Source organism: Dipodomys merriami, unplaced genomic scaffold, assembly GCF_024711535.1.
Source record: "Dipodomys merriami isolate MVZ:Mamm:240054 unplaced genomic scaffold, mDipMer1.0.p SCAF_143, whole genome shotgun sequence".
Taxonomy (NCBI): domain Eukaryota; kingdom Metazoa; phylum Chordata; class Mammalia; order Rodentia; family Heteromyidae; genus Dipodomys; species Dipodomys merriami.
The window spans coordinates 1,683,654-1,701,981 of record NW_027202749.1 but is presented as its reverse complement, the minus strand read 5'-3'; the positions used below and the strand labels follow the sequence as shown (position 1 = coordinate 1,701,981).

General features: G+C 53.4%; 1 protein-coding gene across 23 annotated transcripts in view; it reads right to left on the bottom strand.

Annotated features, from left to right (window-relative positions):
• Positions 1-18,328, bottom strand: part of Add1 (adducin 1) — a 61,957-nt gene that overhangs the window by 2,551 nt on the left and 41,078 nt on the right. For 7 of the 23 annotated variants that reach the window (XM_070021716.1, XM_070021723.1, XM_070021725.1 and 4 more), the window contains exons 7-14: positions 16,966-17,109; positions 16,770-16,868; positions 15,786-15,962; positions 10,996-11,340; positions 8,603-8,704; positions 6,209-6,298; positions 5,478-5,570; positions 1,471-1,627 (exon numbers count right to left, since the gene is read on the bottom strand). In XM_070021716.1, coding sequence (XP_069877817.1) covers positions 1,471-1,627; positions 5,478-5,570; positions 6,209-6,298; positions 8,603-8,704; positions 10,996-11,340; positions 15,786-15,962; positions 16,770-16,868; positions 16,966-17,109 — 1,207 coding nt within the window. The remainder of the gene's footprint in view (positions 1-1,470; positions 1,628-5,477; positions 5,571-6,208; positions 6,299-8,602; positions 8,705-10,995; positions 11,341-15,785; positions 15,963-16,769; positions 16,869-16,965; positions 17,110-18,328) is intronic. The other 16 variants (XM_070021719.1, XM_070021727.1, XM_070021731.1 and 13 more) reach the window with 4 other exon arrangements.

Below are 18,328 nucleotides of genomic sequence, written 5' to 3'. Positions count from 1 at the left end.
TGTGCATATACACTCACACACATGCATATATGTGTGCATATACACACTCACACATATATATACTACCTTTTTAAAAATCTGTTTTTAACTTTTTATTATAAAGGTGATGTCCAGCTGGGTGCTGGTGGCTCACGCCTGTCATCCTAGCTACTCAGGAGGCTGAGATCTGAGGATCACGGTTCAAAGCCAGCCTCAGTAGGAAAGTCCATGAGATTCTTATCTCCAATTAACCACCAGAAAACTGGAAGTGGTGCTGTGGCTAAAGTGGTAGAGCACTAGTCTTGAGCTGAAGGCTCAGACCCAGAGTTCAAGCTCCATGACCAACAAAAAAAGAAAAAGAAAAAGGAAGGTGATGTACAGAGGGGTTACAGTTATGTAAGCCATAAACCACCTTGCATGTGCAGATTTTGGATTAGCAGCTTAGGATCTCCAGGGCCCCATATTCTGAACAATACAACCACTTTGCTAAACTCATCAGGGCCTCTCCCAGGCAAGGATGGATTCCTAAGCTGGCTGCAAACCCCAAGAAGCTACTAAGACAAAGCCACAGGCCCCCAGGAGGGCACAGCAGCCTCAACCAGCACAAGGAGCTGACTTTTGAAAGGAGCCTGAGTTCTTTTTTTTATTCTGAGACTGGAACTTGAACTCAGTACGGGACGCTTCCTCCCACTGGCTGGTGCTCTAGCACCTGAGCCACGCCTCTAACGCCAGTAACCAAGTTCCACTGGCAACGCACTATGCTAAGCACACTGCCAAGGACCAGGGACCATGCAGGGGGCCAGGCCCCGCCTGCGAGCACAGCTCATTGTGGGTAAATGCCGCACCTGATGCAGAAGAGCAGCCCAGAGCTCAAGCCAGTGCCCCAGTTCCGTGCACGACATCTCAACAGCACTTACGTCATCAGCTTGAGCTAAAATGACACTAGAAGAGTCAAGTGTGGAGCAAACCTACGGTTGCTCGTCACACACAGCCATGCTCCCACTTTCTGCCCAGCTTCCTCCACAGCGAGGGAGGGAACAGACCCATTTCTCAGGACTGACTGCAGCCTGAGGTAAGGACAGGGATGCTAACGTATCACAAGAGGCAAGGAGACCTCCTCTCTATAAACCCGGACAGACAGCATCCCATAATGACCCAACTTGGTGACGTCTGTGAGCTAAGAAGGCAGACCGCACCCCTGGAGCTCTCTGGACCTGTCCACCGGCTCCTGGCCAGTAGGGCGTCCCAGGCTCAGTCCCCGCACGGGCTCCACAGTCTCACGGCGTGCACACCGGCGCAGAGCGTTACTGCAGACCTCCAAGGCTGCACACTGCACATGTCCCGCCAGCTCCTGACAGTGCTGCTCCTTCAGGCTGACACGGAACACCGCTCAACCCCACTCACTCCCAGCCAAACACGAGGCCGCAGCCGCACGCGTGACTCTCCTCACACAGACCCAGCTGCGCAGCGCCCAGACCCGGGAGCACTCACCCTCCGAGCCCTTCTGCTTGCGCTCCACCTCGCGGCGGTACTCCTCCAGCTCACGGTCGGTGAGTGTGTTGAAGGGGTTGGGGCCCGCGGTGCTCACAATGACATGAGGCTGGTACTCCTTCTCAATGATGGCTTTGGAGGCGGTCACCAGCTCCCCCTGCGGGCCAAGAGGAGGCGCTGTGTGCCGGAGCCGGCCAGCCGGGCTCTCCCTCCTCCCAAGCGGGCTGCAGGCAGGGGGAAGCAGGCAGACACGGGGACTGTGCCACTGGGCCCCGGCTAGGCCACACGAAGCACGGCTGTGCGTGTGGAAATGTGGTTTCTATACACACAGGACTCAAAAAGAATGCTTACTGCACTACCCGCCAGGTCTCACACGCGCGGACCCCGCCCAGGGGCGCGCGGGGGCGCCCACCCCCTCCATTACTAGGGCAGCCCCCTTCCCTAGAGACTGCCAAGTCACACAAGCAGAGGCACTGTGTTCGAGGGCAGCTGCCGAACTAACTTATCCAGGGACAGCGAAGGTTCTCAAACACGAGGCTTGCGTAAGGAGTGAAAGATGGAGAGTTCGGATCAAAGAAAAAAGCAAGCGAGCGGCGTAAGGCGGCGGCGGCGGCTGGCAGGCTGCTCTAGAGCAGGAGCACACTGCAGAGGACGCCGCCGCCACGGTGGACGTGGCGCCTGGCCACGGGGCAGCCTGGCGCCACCGCCTCCCGCTGAGCCACTCGGCCAGCCAGGACAGCGGGGGAGGGCAGGCGCGCGCCCACGACGCCCCGAACCGCACCCATGCGCACGTCACTTCATGGCAGTTGAGGAGATGGTTTAGACGCCAGGCTCGCAGCTCTGTGTGTGCTTAGGAGGTGAACCTCAAAAGGAGGCCGCGTCCAGCAGCGGGGGTTCCTCAGACAATCGGCCGCACGGGCCGCTCCTGTTCACGCAGAGGCTGCACACAGGGCTGGACTGAGTGACAGGGCCCGGCCTGCCGAGCACTAACGTCTGGCACCCCGGGCCGAGTGCTCGCGGGAGGGACGGAAGGGCCTGCTGGAACCCGGGCTCTGGAGTCTGCAGACTTGGGGCCAAGCAGAGTCCGGGCTCTCCCGGCCTGGACTGAGGTTGGCTGCCTTCCATTTCGGAGCAGTTGCTGCAGCAACACAGCAAACTGAATGTCCATCTGCTGCTCGCGATCCCGGCCAGGAAGGAACAAGCCCATCCCTGCCGCACACGGGCCGCAGCTCACCACCGGCAACATGGCATCCGTCAAGACCCCTGGGGAGCAGGACCGAGCTGAGGGCCACAGGCAGTGGCCACACCAGGCGCTCTGAGGCCCAACAGCACATTTAACCTCCCGTTAAAGCCAGCAACTACCCATCATTTACTGTCACGAGGGAGCAAAGCCCTGTCCCAAGTGAGACAAGGTCTGACTACATAGCATAGGCTGACCTAGAACTCACGATACTCGTATCAGGCCCAGGCCTAGCTCCTCATCACAAGTTTGATGCTCCCGGGAGGAGTGGACCGGTGTCTGCTGGAACGGCTGCCCCTCCCAGCAGCCAGAGGCCGTGCACGCGCCTCTCCACGCCTCAGCCCATGCCAGCTTCAAAGCAGACCCAGCATGGAGACCTTCGCACTTGGGGAAGGACCGAGCCACACCTGAGACACCAAGGCACAGATGTGTGTGCGGCTGAGGAGCCAGGATGTGGGCCCACCTGCCCCCGTGCTGCTCCGTGCTGCCCTCTCTCCTGTCTGGTCCCCTCACCAGACCCAAAGCAAAACAGAGGCCCAGGAACGCTTTCTATACTTCACTGAGCTAGCTTGGGTGAAGCGACTGCTCCGCCACCAGAGCGCTGCACACCTGGGCTGGTAAGCAAACCTCTCTGAGCATCTACATCTGTAAATCGGCTCCATGTGGTATCTGACATTCCTCATGAACGAGACAGAGGCGGAGCTCTGCTCCTCTGGCTCCTGACAAACAGCCGAGGGCCTGGAGAGGTCTGCCTGGCACAAGGACCACTCGATCCTCCCTGGCACAGACTTCACGCCTGCATCTCTCACCACTTGATCCACCTGGAAGAAATCCAGAAGGTGGAGGGAGTGTCTTGAAGATTCATGTTGGGAAAAGCAACTTTCCTTTCTGAACTGTTAACTCCTCATGCCTTCTGCAGTCAGTGACCCCAACTGGGGGAAGGGCCATCAACAGTAAGGGAGAAGCCGGGCGCCAGTGGCCACGCCTGTCACCCTAGCTACTCAGGAGACTGAGATCTGAGGATCACTGCTCAAAGCCAGCCCCAGGCAGGAAAGTCTGTGAGACTCTGATCTCTAATGAACCACCAGAAAACTGGAAGTGGCGCTGTGGCTCAAGTGGTAGAGCGCTCGCCTTGGTAGAGTGCCCAGGTTAAGGAGAAACCCAAGGCAAAAGAAGTCCCTTCCAGAAAGCACCACTTCCTAAGTCCTGAATGCCGGTCCTTGCAGCTCTGGGATGGGAGCATTCCCCACAGCCCTCCTGCTCTCTCAGGGGAAACCCACTGGCTAATAATCGCTCATGTTTCCAAGGGAGCAACAGAGAGAAAGAAAGAGAAGGAAGAGGAAGAAGAGGAAAAGGAGGACAAGGAAGGGTGTCCAGGAAGTTAAAGCATATCCTTGCCAAAAAATGAAACACGCACGGTCGGCGCAGGATAGATGTAAGCACAAATGTGAGATTCCGATCTAGTAATCTGTGACTGGAGCTCGTCCTGAGCGTGCCGCTCAGCGGTGAGCACACACCTGGCACGCAGCACCACACGCAACGAGGATTCAGGCCAGCAAGTCGCCAGAACTTCAGTAGGATGATGTGCGGGGCTAGTTCACCCACAAGAGCGTGGTATCCTATCTGAGGGGACCCTACATCTTTTTATTTGGGAGCACACCAGGTCTACACGACAAAGCTGTCCCTGAGTAATGGACCAACTGAAAACACCTCCTTTAATACGGCGGCCCGGCTGCTTTATGATCAACCCTAACAAGACACAAACAGGATCCAATACACGCACTACAACACCAGAAAGAAGGGGCAGCAACGGCCGTGACTCTGTCAGCCACAAGACTGCCCAAGACCGCCTCTGCTGCACACAACCACTGAGGCGGAGGGTCCACAGCACCAACACGAAAGACAAGCTGGCAGGGAAAAGCACATCTTGTCCCCCTGGCAGGAATCCCTTCACAAGTGGTGACCGGAAGCAAATTCTAAGGACATGGAAAATGAGACCCACCAAATGGATAGATAAATAGCAAAGTAATGCTATTACAGAGAAACTCGGCCGCCCCTGCTCCCGCTGGGCAATCAGAACACCACTACAGACCTCGTGCCCCACTGAGGGCCTTTGGAGCAGAGGGCCAACACCCAGCGCTCTGAACCACGCGGCAGACACCCCCCCTCGTGGGCGCTGCTCCCTGAGCAAGTCACCCAGAAACACTTCCCACCAACTGGACGCGCTGGGTGTGCATCTCCACAGAGGAATCACACGTCCTCAGAAGTGTCCCTCTCCTCTGAGACTTTCAACCATATTCTGAGACAGTGTCTAGGTACACAGCTTGGCTGACCTCTAACTCATGACCCGACCCTCACGAAGCCAGGGGGCTCTCATCTCCCAGTGCTGAGCTAGCTTCTACCGGAAGGCTCTACAATGACTCAGCCTCCCACTGCGAGGTCACGTGACAGGAGGAGGTGGTGTGAGCCTGCTGCCACTGGCATCTAGTGGAAAGTCAACTCGGAAACCCAAAGGCATGCAGCAACCATGTCACGTCACACGCGGACTTGAGAAATGACGGCTCTCGGAGCGCCCATTTCTCGCTGGTTTATAAGGCTGAAAAAGGTGACAGCACGTCATCCTAAGAATAGTCAGAACCTTTGGCAACCTTCAGAAGGCTTCAAGGTTCCTTTCCAGCTCTTTCAGTAACTGGGCCCACTGCTGACGAGGGAGGCAGGTGAGGGGCGCGCCGCGAACCACAGGGAGGAGGGGCAGGGCAGTGAGTACCTTTCTAACAGACAGAGATCTAGCGGGACTAAAGGTCTGCTCTGTGAGCTCGAGCCCTTCGATAGTTTCCGTACAGTCAGAGAGGGGTGCGTCCTGCAACAGTAAACTGAGTCATCAGAGCACACCAGGCTCAGCCGTAGATACCACCCGAGAGCGCGGGAGGAAGCCGGCTGGGCGCATGCAGCAGGACGACAGGCGTGCAGACACCAAACACAAAACTGGGACCCCAGCAGGGCCAAATTCACGGCCATCTACCCCTGCATCCCTACGCATCAGGTAGAGACAGCGTCTTACACAGTCACTTAACAGAATGCATATAAATGTGACCCGCATTCACAGCGCCCACCCCTCCCCCCAAGCAGCACTCGGTTGCAGACAGGAGTCTGGGCCCATCCAAGGTTCTTCAACCCACCCTGTGCTAGCACTTACCAAGGCCCCTGCTGACACCAGGACCCAGTCCCAAAGCTGGAGGCGGTCGGCCCCTTCGCCCCTCACAAGGCATGCACTACAAGGAGCAGAGCTGGAGGGTGGACGCGCCCCACATGCTTAGGCTCAGTCGAGAACTCAGAGATACCAGCTGGGCTCTTTCTATCAGGAGGATTTTTAACAAAGATAACTGCTTGGCTAGAATACTTACCTCATGGTGCCATTCGCTCCCGAGAGAGGAGCAACTCTGGAGCAGACGGTCTGAGCCACCACCCACTAATGTCACAGACACTCTGAGCGCTCACCTGGACGAGGCTCCTGTCCATCACTACACCACACAAAACCTGGGACTGAGGACCAGCCGTCTTAATGTCCTGTAAGTTCTGCTCTCGAATCTAAGAAGGGAAAGAGGGGACAAGGGCGTCAGCAGTGCAGAAACCCCTTGAGTCCCACCAGTCCCACTGCGCACACATTCAGGCCTCGAGACACACAGGGCAGAACTGGCGCGGCCTGCATCACTCCCCACGGCCTGCATCACTCCCTGTGGCCTGCACTGTCACTGCCTGCGGCCTACATCACTGCCCGCGGCCTGCATCACTCCCTGCGGCCTACATCACTGCCCGCGGCCTGCATCACTCCCTGCGGCCTGCATCACTCCCTGTGACCTGCACTGTCACTGCCTGCGGCCTGCATCACTGCCCGCGGCCTGCATCACTGCCTGCGGCCTGCATCACTGCCCGCGGCCTGCATCACTGCCCGTGGCCTGCATCACTGCCCGCGGCCTGCACTGTCACTGCCCGCGGCCTGCACTGTCACTGCCCGCGGCCTGCATCACTCCCCGCGGCCTGCATCACTGCCCGCGGCCTGCACGGCCACTCCCTGCGGCCTGCATCACTGCCCGCGGCCTGCATCACTCCCCGCAGCCTGCATCACTGCCCACGGCCTGCACTGTCACTGCCCGCGGCCTGCACTGTCACTGCCCGCGGCCTGCACTGTCACTGCCCGCGGCCTGCACTGTCACTGCCCGCGGCCTGCACTGTCACTCCCTGCAGCCTGCATCACTCCCCACGGCCTGCACTGTCACTCCCCGCGGCCTGCATCACTGCCCGCGGCCTGCACGGCCACTCCCCGCGGCCTGCATCACTCCCCGCGGCCTGCATCACTGCCCGCGGCCTGCACTGTCACTGCCCGCGGCCTGCACTGTCACTGCCCGCGGCCTGCACTGTCACTCCCCGCGGCCTGCACTGTCACTGCCCGTGGCCTGCACTGTCACTGCCCGCGGCCTGCACTGTCACTCCCTGCAGCCTGCATCACTCCCCACGGCCTGCACTGTCACTCCCCGCGGCCTGCATCACTGCCCGCGGCCTGCACGGCCACTCCCCGCGGCCTGCATCACTCCCCGCGGCCTGCATCACTGCCCGCGGCCTGCACTGTCACTGCCCGCGGCCTGCACCACTGCCCGCGGCCTGCATCACTGCCCGCGGCCTGAACTGTCACTCCCCGCAGCCTGCATCACTGCCCGCAGCCTGCACTGTCACTGCCCGCAGCCTGCATCACTCCCCGCGGCCTGCACTGTCACTCCCCGCGGCCTGCATCACTGCCCGCGGCCTGCATCACTGCCTGCGGCCTGCACTGTCACTCCCCGTGGCCTGCATCACTGCCCGCGGCCTGCATCACTCCCCGCGGCCTGCACAGCCACTCCCCGCGGCCTGCACTGTCACTGCCCGCGGCCTGCACTGTCACTCCCCGCGGCCTGCACTGTCACTCCCCGCGGCCTGCATCACTGCCCGCGGCCTGCACTGTCACTGCCCGTGGCCTGCACTGTCACTGCCCGTGGCCTGCACAGCCACTCCCCGCGGCCTGCACTGTCACTCCCCGCGGCCTGCACTGTCACTGCCCGTGGCCTGCACTGTCACTGCCCGCGGCCTGCACTACTGCCCACGGCCCGCACAATCACTTCCACACCTTCTAGGGGCAGTGGAGTCTCCACAGGACTCAACAAGGGGGACAGTGACCTTGTCAACACCATGGGGCTCATGACCTGCCATACCAAATGCTGCTCCCAAGCCTCTGAAGGAAGCCTGAGGGCAGGGCAGCTGTAGGGCAGGGCAGCCACCTGTCCCAGCTAGGACAGGCTCCATGGCTCACATCGCAGACTTGCTATTGAGCAAGTATCAGTTCAAGAATTTATTAATAGGGCTGGCAAGGTGACTCGTTGGCAGAGCGCTTGCCTTGCATGCCTGAGGCCCTGAGTTCCATTCCTCAGCACCACATAAGCAAAAAGAAAAAAGCCGGAAGTGGCGCTGTGGCTCAAGTGGTAGAGCGCTAGCCTTGAGCTGAAGAGCTGAGGGACAGTGCCCAGGCCCAGAGTTCAGGCCCCATGACCGGACCCCCCCCCCAAAAAAAGAATTTAATAGAGGGTGCTGGTGGTATAGCTCAGGGATAGAGCATGTGTGGAGCATGTGTAAGGCCCTGGGTTTGATCCTGTCACACACGCACGCACGCACACACCTCCCCCCCACCCCAGTTAATCATGAACTTAAGAGTCAATAGGGCTCCCCGCTTCTAGTGAACATGGAGAAGAGATGGCTCTGCTCTATGGATGTCCTGTTAGAAGCCAGCACATCCCCAGCCCCAGCGCAGCAGCACCTCCCGACCCTGCAGCCCAGCTCCTACTGAAGGCAGACGGCAGCACGCACCTTGTTCCTCATCTCTTGGACCTCTTTTGGGTTAGTGTTCAATGGAACAAACAGGTTAGGGACGGCAGAGGTGGAAGTTCTATGTCCATCCTCTTTAGTCCACTGTAATATCAAGAACAGTTGAAAAGTCAGAATTATGACAACAAGTAAAAACATCATAACATCCAATCTGTTCAATTGATCTTGTATCTGGTCATGCACTGAACACCACAGAGGACTGAACCAATGACCACGTTTCCTGGGTCACTCAGTAATCACCATGGGGCAGGATACAGACCCATGAAAACCAGAGGATGTCAGGCTTAACCAGTCATAATGATGGAGACGGGCCACAGAAAGCCAGTCACCACGGGGAGTAGAAAGCAGGCTGAGGACAGCACGAAGCCCGTCGCCCTCCGCCCCTCCAGGGCAGATCCCCACAGAGGACATTGGTTCACCGCCCTGAGAGTGACCCAACACCAAAGCCAACGGGAAGCGTGGGATGACGGGGCCATGAGAAGCCGTGAGATGCCGCCACCCGGGCGGGACGGGCTGCACTGCGAGGAAAGAGTGGGCACCACCAACGTTCTGCATGAAAATAAATGGCAGCATCAGAACGTACTAGATGCATGCTGTTTGAACCCAAGAAAATGACTGTACTAGCATGTATGCAGTAGCTACCAGGTGGAAAGGTTTGGTGATGTCAAATATTTTATATAACTTAACACGTTTGAGTGTTCCAAAAACAACCCCCCAAAATTTGAAGCGCTTTATGAGACCCTAAAGGCCTTTTTAGTATCAGTGCATTTTCTCAGCACCCTGCCCCTTCAACTCATCAATTTCCTTTTGGATTCCAAATCAAATATGAGATTTTTTTAGTCAAATTTTAATTCCTGGGCATGAAAAGGCACTGAATATTAAAACAAGCCATCTTAGAGAGCAAATGTTGTGCTTTTCCGAACATTTTCGGGAGGCAGTAAGACAGCATAAACCATAAGGCTTTAAAGGAAGCGACAGAACTGGATGCTGAGCCCTGCGAAGGAGGGCGGGCGTGGACGTGGGTACTCACTGAGGCTTCTCTTCTCAGATTAAAAACAACTCCAGCATTTTATCAAAAGTAACTTTAGTCAAAACATTAAAACGGCCACCTCAGAAGCTTGAACACATTTGAAAAAATCAACAGTAATTATTGTAAATTAAAGTATACCAACCTGGAATCATGGCATGGAATTTGCTTTACTCCAGAATAAGAAACAAATATAAATGCTCAGCAGGCCCCCTCTGACAGTACATTGACTAGCATGCCTCCATGACTTGGTCTGTTTCAGGCTGACACTGCCCAGAGCTGCAGCTGCGCACTCTGGAAAGCCGTGGGGCAGGGGAGGCCTGGCTGGCCACTCCCATGAATAAGTGAAACCAAAGAAGAAAGTGGATGGGGCTGAGACCGGAAGACGACAGATGCGCCCCAGGCCCTGAGGTCCCCCACCCAAGTGGCGTGGCTGCTCACAAGCACCGAGGCTGCTAGTCAACCGTGCAGATCAGAAAAACACCAGAACCGCCCGGGAAGACGACGCCTTTTTTTCTTTTTCCTGTAAGGGAAGCTGGGCCCATGTGCCACTCACTGCCTCAGAGCACCGGGGCTGCACCGCTGCCGTCCGGCCTCTGTCCCCTCGGAAGGCTGCTGGACGGGTCTCTCCTACGTGTCAGTGCGGTGCTGGCTACCCTACAGGACATGAAGACCCGTCCTGGGAAGGTGCTAGGCACCTGAGCAACGGGAGCAGCAATAAAACCAGAACAAGCACCCTGGCAGCGTCTGTCGCTGGTGCCTGCAGATGGCCTGCACTGCACTGGGGCCATGCCGCACCCAGCGGGAGCCAGAGGGCTCACCACCATGGCGTCTGCTCACATGCAACAGTCCATGCAGAAGGCAGCTGGCTCGAGCGTTCGGAGGCTTTGGGACAGAGCCAGGAACAAAGCTGAGAGAGGAAGAGGGTCAGCAGAGAGCAGGCCAGTGAGCCGGGAGGGAAAACTGCTTAAGAAAACGCTACACACAAAGGGGCTGGGCTTGCCGCCCCACGTACCAGGTTCACGACTGAACTACTTTGTCCTGCACAGAGAGTTTGCACACACAAACTGAAGTCAGGAGCGCACCTGCATTCAAGTCAGCGCATGTGAGTTCTTAGTATCTTTGCTGTGAGTGCAGTCAGGTTATGGGGGTGCGGAAGCGGCACAGTATCTTAAGCAGTTTCAGACAGACGGTAGCACTGGAATTTAGCTACAGTGTAGACTTTGCTCAGAGGGAAAGTGAGAAGGTTGGGGGGCTCATTAGGCACGGGGGTTCCCAAAGCCTCCGAAGCCGCAGCTGCCCACCTTGCTCTACGAGATCTAACTATGAACAGTAAGTAGGCACAGACCAAGCAGCTGGTAATACAGCTTGGCACGCAGACACCGGACGAGAGAGACTGCAGCAAGGGTTTCACGTGATCGTGTGTAATGTTCGTCCACACCTTAGTCTTCGACTTGGGGCTGCTTCCACTCTGCCCTTCCTCAGACGCTTCATCACCCCGGCCAGAGTTCAGCCATCGGGTCTTCTCTCGCTGCTGCTTCTGAAAACTCTGTCTGAGAGGAGAGCACGTGCCCGAGTCGCCGTCACTAGCGAAGGAGCAGCCTGTGACGCTGGCAGGGCCCTCGGCATCACTGTGCTTTTTAGACTTCTCTCTCAGAGCAGGGTACCGGTAGGGGTAGCCTGTGCGATAGCCCTAGGAGACAAAAAGGCAGGAAGGACCTCACCCTCCGCTTCCCCAGCCGTGGCTGGAGGCAGCACACACACTACCCTGCAGCTCTACCCTCCAGTGCGAGGCATCGATCGCACACCCCACACGCCAGGACAGCCTGAGTGGGACAACACAGCCCCTGCTGACAGCCCCGGAACCTGCCAAAGGCCGCAGCACGCAGCTCAAGTACGACACTTAGAACAGAAACCAAACAGAAAAATACACACTGGGCGGGCCCCATTTATAGAAACCAAGAAAGGGGCTGGGAAAGTGGCTCAGTGGTAGAGCGCTTGCCTTGCATGCCTGACGCCCTGGGTTCGATTCCTTAGCACCACATAAGCAAAAAGAAAAAAGCCGAAAGTGGCGCTGTGGCTCAAGTGATAGATCGCTAGCCTTGAGTTGAAGAGCTGGGGGACAGCACCCAGGCCCAGAGTTCAGGCGCCACAACCGGATCCCCCTCCCAAAAAAAAAAACTACGAAAGAGTCAAAAAGCTTTAAAAAGTAACAGTGGATACTCTGCACAACTATCTACTCCTGGGAGCTTCTGAGGTACTGATCCTATTTTTTATATGGGTGCTGGCTGCACAGTGTATTTGTTTCAAATTTTAACAAACTGAACACTTAAGTGTATGTGTGCACTCCTGTTTATAAGTTCAAAAAATATTAAAACTGAGCTAGGTACCAGTAGCTTGATCTGTGAAGCTCAGATCCAGAAGATAGCAGTTCAAAGCCAGCCTAGAGAGAAAAGACTATGAGATTCTGTCTCCTATATTACCAGCACCAGTTGAGTATGCCAAGCTACATGATCAAGATTCTAATATTGTCAAAAAATTAAAAATAGACGGATCTGGGTTCAAACCCAACCCAGGCAGAAAAGTCAGTGAGACTATCTCCAATTAACCAGCAGAATGCCAGACTAGAGGGTGTTGTCCAAGTGGTTGAGCATGAGCTATAAGCAACAAAGCCAAACAAGAGCTTGAGGCCCTGAGTTTAAGCATCAGTATCAACACAAAACAAAACACATGACTTGCCTGCTGCTGACTACAGGTTTCACTAATAAGTAAACTGGTGGCTCACACCAGTCATCCTAGCTACTTAGGAGACTGGGATCTGAGGATCACGGTTCAAAGCCAGCCCAGGCAAAGAAAGTCCGTAAGATTCTAATCTCCAATTAACTACCAGAAAGCTGGAAGTAGCGCTGTGGCTCAAGTGGTAGAATGCTTGTTTTGAGCTGAACAGCTCAGGGACAGCGCCCAGGCCCAGAGTTCAAGACACACAACTGGAAAAAACAAAAAAACAAAAAAACTTTTAAATCAGTTTAAAGATTGTAATCATCTTTAGGTAAGACCAAATAAGCAAACATGTAACAGTTTTCCACAGCTGTTTTTCAAATTCAGTTTTCAACTCTGCCTCATGGTCATTTGCCAGTGCTATAAAAGATTCTCTCTCTCTCTCTCACAATACACACTTCCACGGCACCAAGTTGCTTGATCACTTCCCCACAGACAGCATCTCCAAGGAAAAGGATGCTATCCTCAACGCTGCTTCCCAGGCCTTGGCACTCGGCAGATGTGGCAGACAGACTACACAGTGGCCCCCAACGGCCCAGACCTGGTGATTGACACCCTGCCCTGAGCACAGACCTCAGACTTGCTTCCAGTGAGGGGACAGCCACACAACACAAGCGCCTGTCTTGTGCATGTCCTGCCCTCACTGGCTCTGATGACATAAGCCACTGTGAACACTGCCGCTGTAAAACAGATCCTCCGGAAACAGACCCACCACAACCGACCCTTCAAATGCTAATCCAACCCTGCTGAACAAGCTGCCTGCAGCCTCCCCAATCCCTATGTTACAATCAGTCATCTCCACTGCTGACCCATGGAAGCCATGCAGTACTAAACGTGCACTGTTCCCTGTACCAAGCTCCGGATGCTTGGTTATACAATGAAATGAAGATGGAGCACGTGTTGGGCAGTGCCAGCTAAATGACCTAATAGCCTCAAACTTCGACATGGTCTGAGTGGTCACAATATATGACAAGAAAACTTAGCCTGAAAAAGACATGCAAGGACAGGACACCTGGACACACACAGCCCTCAGACACGTTGCTCTTAAAAAACTTAGAAACCCAGGCCCAGGAATCAAACAGTGGGATGTGGTGGCAAGTACCTATAATCCCAGAATGCTGAAGGGTGAGACAGAAGAATCCTAAGTTTAAGACCAGCTTGGGCTAGACAGTGGCACTGTCTCAAGGAAAAATAAATAAAAGAAAAAACAACAAGAAAACATTTCTCCAGGAATCCTTTCTCCCTTTGCATTGTGCTCCACTCTGAGGGCCATTTTATTATGAATCACTCCTATGACACATTTTTTTTAAAAGGCAAGAGTCAAGCCAGGTGCAGCACAATCCTGGCTCTTCTGGAGGCTGAGTTCATGGGATCACAGTTCAAGGTCACTCTGCAAAAACTGCACCAGACCCCATCTCAACTTAAGAAAAAAAGCTGGTAGGGAGCCAGTGGCTCACACCTGTAATCCTACCTACTCAGGAGGCTGAGATCTGAGGATTGCAGTTCAAAACCAGCCCGGGCAGGAAAGCTTCTGTAAGATTTTTATCTCCAATAAACCACCAGAAAACCGGAAATGGCACTATGGCTCAAGTGATAGAGTGCTACCTTGAGCTGAAGAGCTGAGGCACAGAGCCCAGGCCGAGTTCAAGGCCCATGACTGACAAAATGTTTAAAAAAAAAAAAAAGAAAAAAAGCTGAGTACAGCAGTGCACATGTGTCATCCTAGCTACATAGCAAGTTTAATGAGACTATCTATTAAAAAACTAAAGCCACAAGGTCTGGGTGTGGAGCTCAAGTGGTTATTAGAGTGCCTGCCAGGCAAGTTTAAGGGCCTGAATCCAACTCCCACTATCACACACTCACACTCTCTCTTCTCTCTCTCTCTCTCTCTCTCTCTCTCTCTCTCTCTCTCTCTCTCTCTCTCTCTCACACACACACACACACACACACACACAGAAGGTACCTCGAGTCATTTTTTTTATATCTTTCCTCAGAAAGACAGTGGCAATTTTCCACTTATGAGCATGCTTGTTACAAGACAATAAAAGATAATTCTACCACAGGAAGACTGTCTTCAGCAACATTCTATCCTGAGTATTTCTGGCTTCAGCTTGCTCACTGAGCAAGGACTGAGCAGTCTTCCAGGGCTTCATGGTAAAGCCCTGGGATTAGCAAATATCCCTTTATCATAACAGGTACCAACCAACCTCTCTTTATCAGCTCCTTCCCTTTAAATGCTGATAAACCAAAATTGGAAATAATGTTCAGACCTCTGAACGCTGTTTGCTCATACTGGGGAGAGAAGGTATATATATATACACACACATATATATATATATACACATATATATATATATATATATATATATATATATCATAGACTATGATCAGTGATTGCTGCATACTTTCTTCTTAAGAACTACAATTGGCTGGGAAGGTGGCTCAGTGGTAGAGTGCTTGCATGCATGAGGCCCTGGGTTCAATTCCTCAGCACCACATAAGCAAAAATAAAAAAGCCGGAAGTGGTGCTGTGGCTCCAGTGGTAGAGTGCTAGCCTTGAGCTGAAGAGCTGAGGGACAGCGCCCAGGCCCAGAGTTCAGGCCCCACAACCAGACCCCCCCCAAAAAAAGAACTACAACAGCACTCTATATTAAGAATTATGTATAATTATTAATAATCTGAGAATATTGAAGACATGGATTTAAAATGCATTTTTAATGGCTTTTTTGGTGGTGTTGTGGTTGTTGGTGGTAGTCGTGGGGCTTGAACTCTGGGCTTGGCACTGTCCCTGAGCTCTTCAGCTTAAGTTAAGCGCTCTACCACTTCAGCCACAATGCCACTTGCAGGATTCCCATAGTTAATTGGAGATAAGAGTCTCACACCTGTAATCCTAGCTACTCAGGAGGCTGAGATCTGAGGATCAAGGTTCAAAGCCAATCCGGGCAAGAAAGTCTGCGGGCAAGAAAGTCTGCGAGACTCTTATGGCACTGTGGCTTAAGTGGTAAAGCGCTAGCCTTGAGCTAAAGTGCTGAGGGACAGCACCCAGGCACAGAGTTCAAGCCCCATGACCAACAAAAACCAAAAATCAAACAAAAGCACCAACATTTAGCCTAGCTACTTAGGGGGCTAAGATCTGAGGATTGTGGTCTGAAGCCAGCCCAGGCAGGGTAGTCTGTCCCCTGTTAACAACTAAAAATCCAGAAGTGGAGTTGTAGCTCAAGTAGTGGAGCACTAGCCTTCAGCACAAAAGCTCAGGGACCCCCAGGCTCTGAGTTTAAGTCCCAGCAGCTACATAAACCCCCCCCCCCCCCCCCCGTTTTTCAGAACAAGCTTTCTGTCAGGTGCTAGTGCCATTCTTACCAGATTGTCAAGCATCCGCATGAGGGCTTCAAATTCCTGCTCCCCAATCAGCCACCGGGGGGATGAGTTGGTGCCATCCCCTTCTGGAGACTCTGGGGGACGGGGCTTGGCCCTGTACTTCTCAGGATCCAGCAAGACCAAGTTATCCGGTCCTCCAGCACTGGCCAGAGTGCGAACCTTTTCAAAACAAGCAAACAGTAGGGCTCAGTTCCACATGGAGATGGAGAGGTATCTGTGGGTTTCTTTTTTTTTTTGGGGGGGGTCTGGTCGTGGGGCCTGAACTCTGAGCATGGGCACTGTCCCTCAGCTCTTCAGCTCAAGGCTAGCACGCTACCACTTGAGCCATAGCACCACTTCCAGCTTTTTTTTTCTGCTTATGTGGTGCTGAGGAATCGAACCCAGGGCCTCATGCATGCAAGGCAAGCGCTCTACCACTGAGCCACCTTCCCAGCCCACTCTGTGGGTTTCTAAAGAAAGCAAATCCCTAGATTGTAAGCTGGACAATAACAGCACTGGTCCATACTAAGTGCTCACACTTAGCAGAGGAACAGGGACACAAAGCGCCTTTGTGGTTAGGCCACAGCCATTAGTCGGTGACCAGTGTGGGCCTGGTCTAGGTGGGCCAGATGGGGTGTCACAGGCCAGGCCTGCGACTCTCCACCTCTGGGCTCTGGATGAGTCAAAAGGTGTGCAAGGGAGGGTCAAACAGGGTCATGTACATAGGACATACTTGAGAGCCTGGCACACATCACTATGCCTTAAATGCTAGCCACTTATATATGTGAAAAATGAAAAACAAGACAGTCCAAAGCCCAGGAACCATTTAATTTTAAATCACTGAAATGGCATTTGTCCCTCTCAAGTTCCAATCTATGAGCTCATCATTAGCAGAGAGAGAGCAAAGGTTCAGCCTGCTAGACAAGTATCAGAAAATCTACATGAATCCTGGAAATGGCCCAGATCGGATGGACTGCCATCACCTACCTGGATCTCACACGCGACCACCAGGTTATGGATGTAATAGAAGGCCTCCTCGACACTCTCTCCAACTGACAGGAGCCCATGATTCCGGAGAATAAGAACCTGAGGGGAAAGTGCAGCTCTGTGGATCTAGGCGAGAAGACAGATACTCCCCGTGCTCCTCCTCCATTATTGAACTCCTGATGAGATGCCCACTGACCTTGCTTTTAGGCCCGAGATTTTTCTGAATCAAGACTTTTTCCTCCTCATCAACCAGAATGCCGTGGTAGTCATGATAAGCCACTTCTCCAAGAGAGAGCGCCTCCGGGGAGATGGGCAAGAGCCCACACTTCATCGCGGACACCTAGGGACCATGGCAAGACCAGGTGGGAAGAAAAGCCAGAGCTAAGCTGAAACGCTCCAGGCAAGCGCGCTACCACTGGAATCACAGCGCCACTTCTGTTTTTTTTCTGCTTATGTGGTGCTGAGGAATCGAACCCAGGGCCTCATGCTTGCAAGGCAAGCACTCTACCACTGAGCCAGCTTCCCAGCCCCACGCTGAAACTCTTAACACGCAAGTGCCTTACTCACAGAGATACAACAAAAGAGGTGATATTCTATTTTGTTTTCTTCGTGGATATAATGAACTGATAAACTTTTGGGGCCCCATCAATACCTGGAAGAGCATAGGAGAAAATCCACATCAGAGACTTTGCACTGATTGTGGATTCTGTGCAAGGCAGGCACAGGGAGTGTGGCCGGGCACAGAGGCGCATGACAAGTCCTGCACGCCATCACTGTCTCCAAGGACAACTGCACATGCTGGAAGACTGGTGCACTTTTCTCTTAGGTTGTATTTAAGAACATAAAAACTAGATTAAAATTTTGAGGATAATTATACTTGATGATTTTTCTACATTTGTTTAAGTGAATCTTCAAGTAAAAAAAAAAATCTAAGTGTTTATGTTATTTCTGAAAAGTCTCCTAAAATGTCCCATGTTGGCCTTAAGATATGATAATTTTGAAGATCTTGTACAGACTGGAGCTTTAGGTTTCTAGACTCATGATTCAAATATTTCCGATGGGAACAATTCCAGAGAAAACTTAATTTAAGGGGCTGGGAAGGTGGCTCAGTGGTAGAACGCTTGCCTTGCATGCCTGAGGCCCTGGGTTCGATTCCTCTGCACCACATAAGCAGGAAAAAAAAGCCGGAAGTGGCGCTGTGGCTCAAGTGGTAAAGCGCTAGCCTTGAGCTGAAGAGCTGAGGCCCAGAGTTCAGGCCCCACGAGCAGACCCAAAAAAAAGATTTAAAAAAAAGTTAATTTAAAAATATAATACCACATTTAATTCCTTTCCTCCTATCAGCTCTCATACGAGAAACTTCCTAGCTGGAGATGACAGTCGCTGTGGTCCCAACATTTAGGAGGATGAGACTGAGGAGTGTTGAGTTGAAGGCCAGCTTGGAATACACAGCGGGAGCCCATCTTAAAAATCAATTACCAAAGAAAAGGAAAGAAAAAGGAATTTCCTCATCAAGCTCAAGCAAAAACTTATTTTGCACTGTTTGTAAAGTACTAGGAACT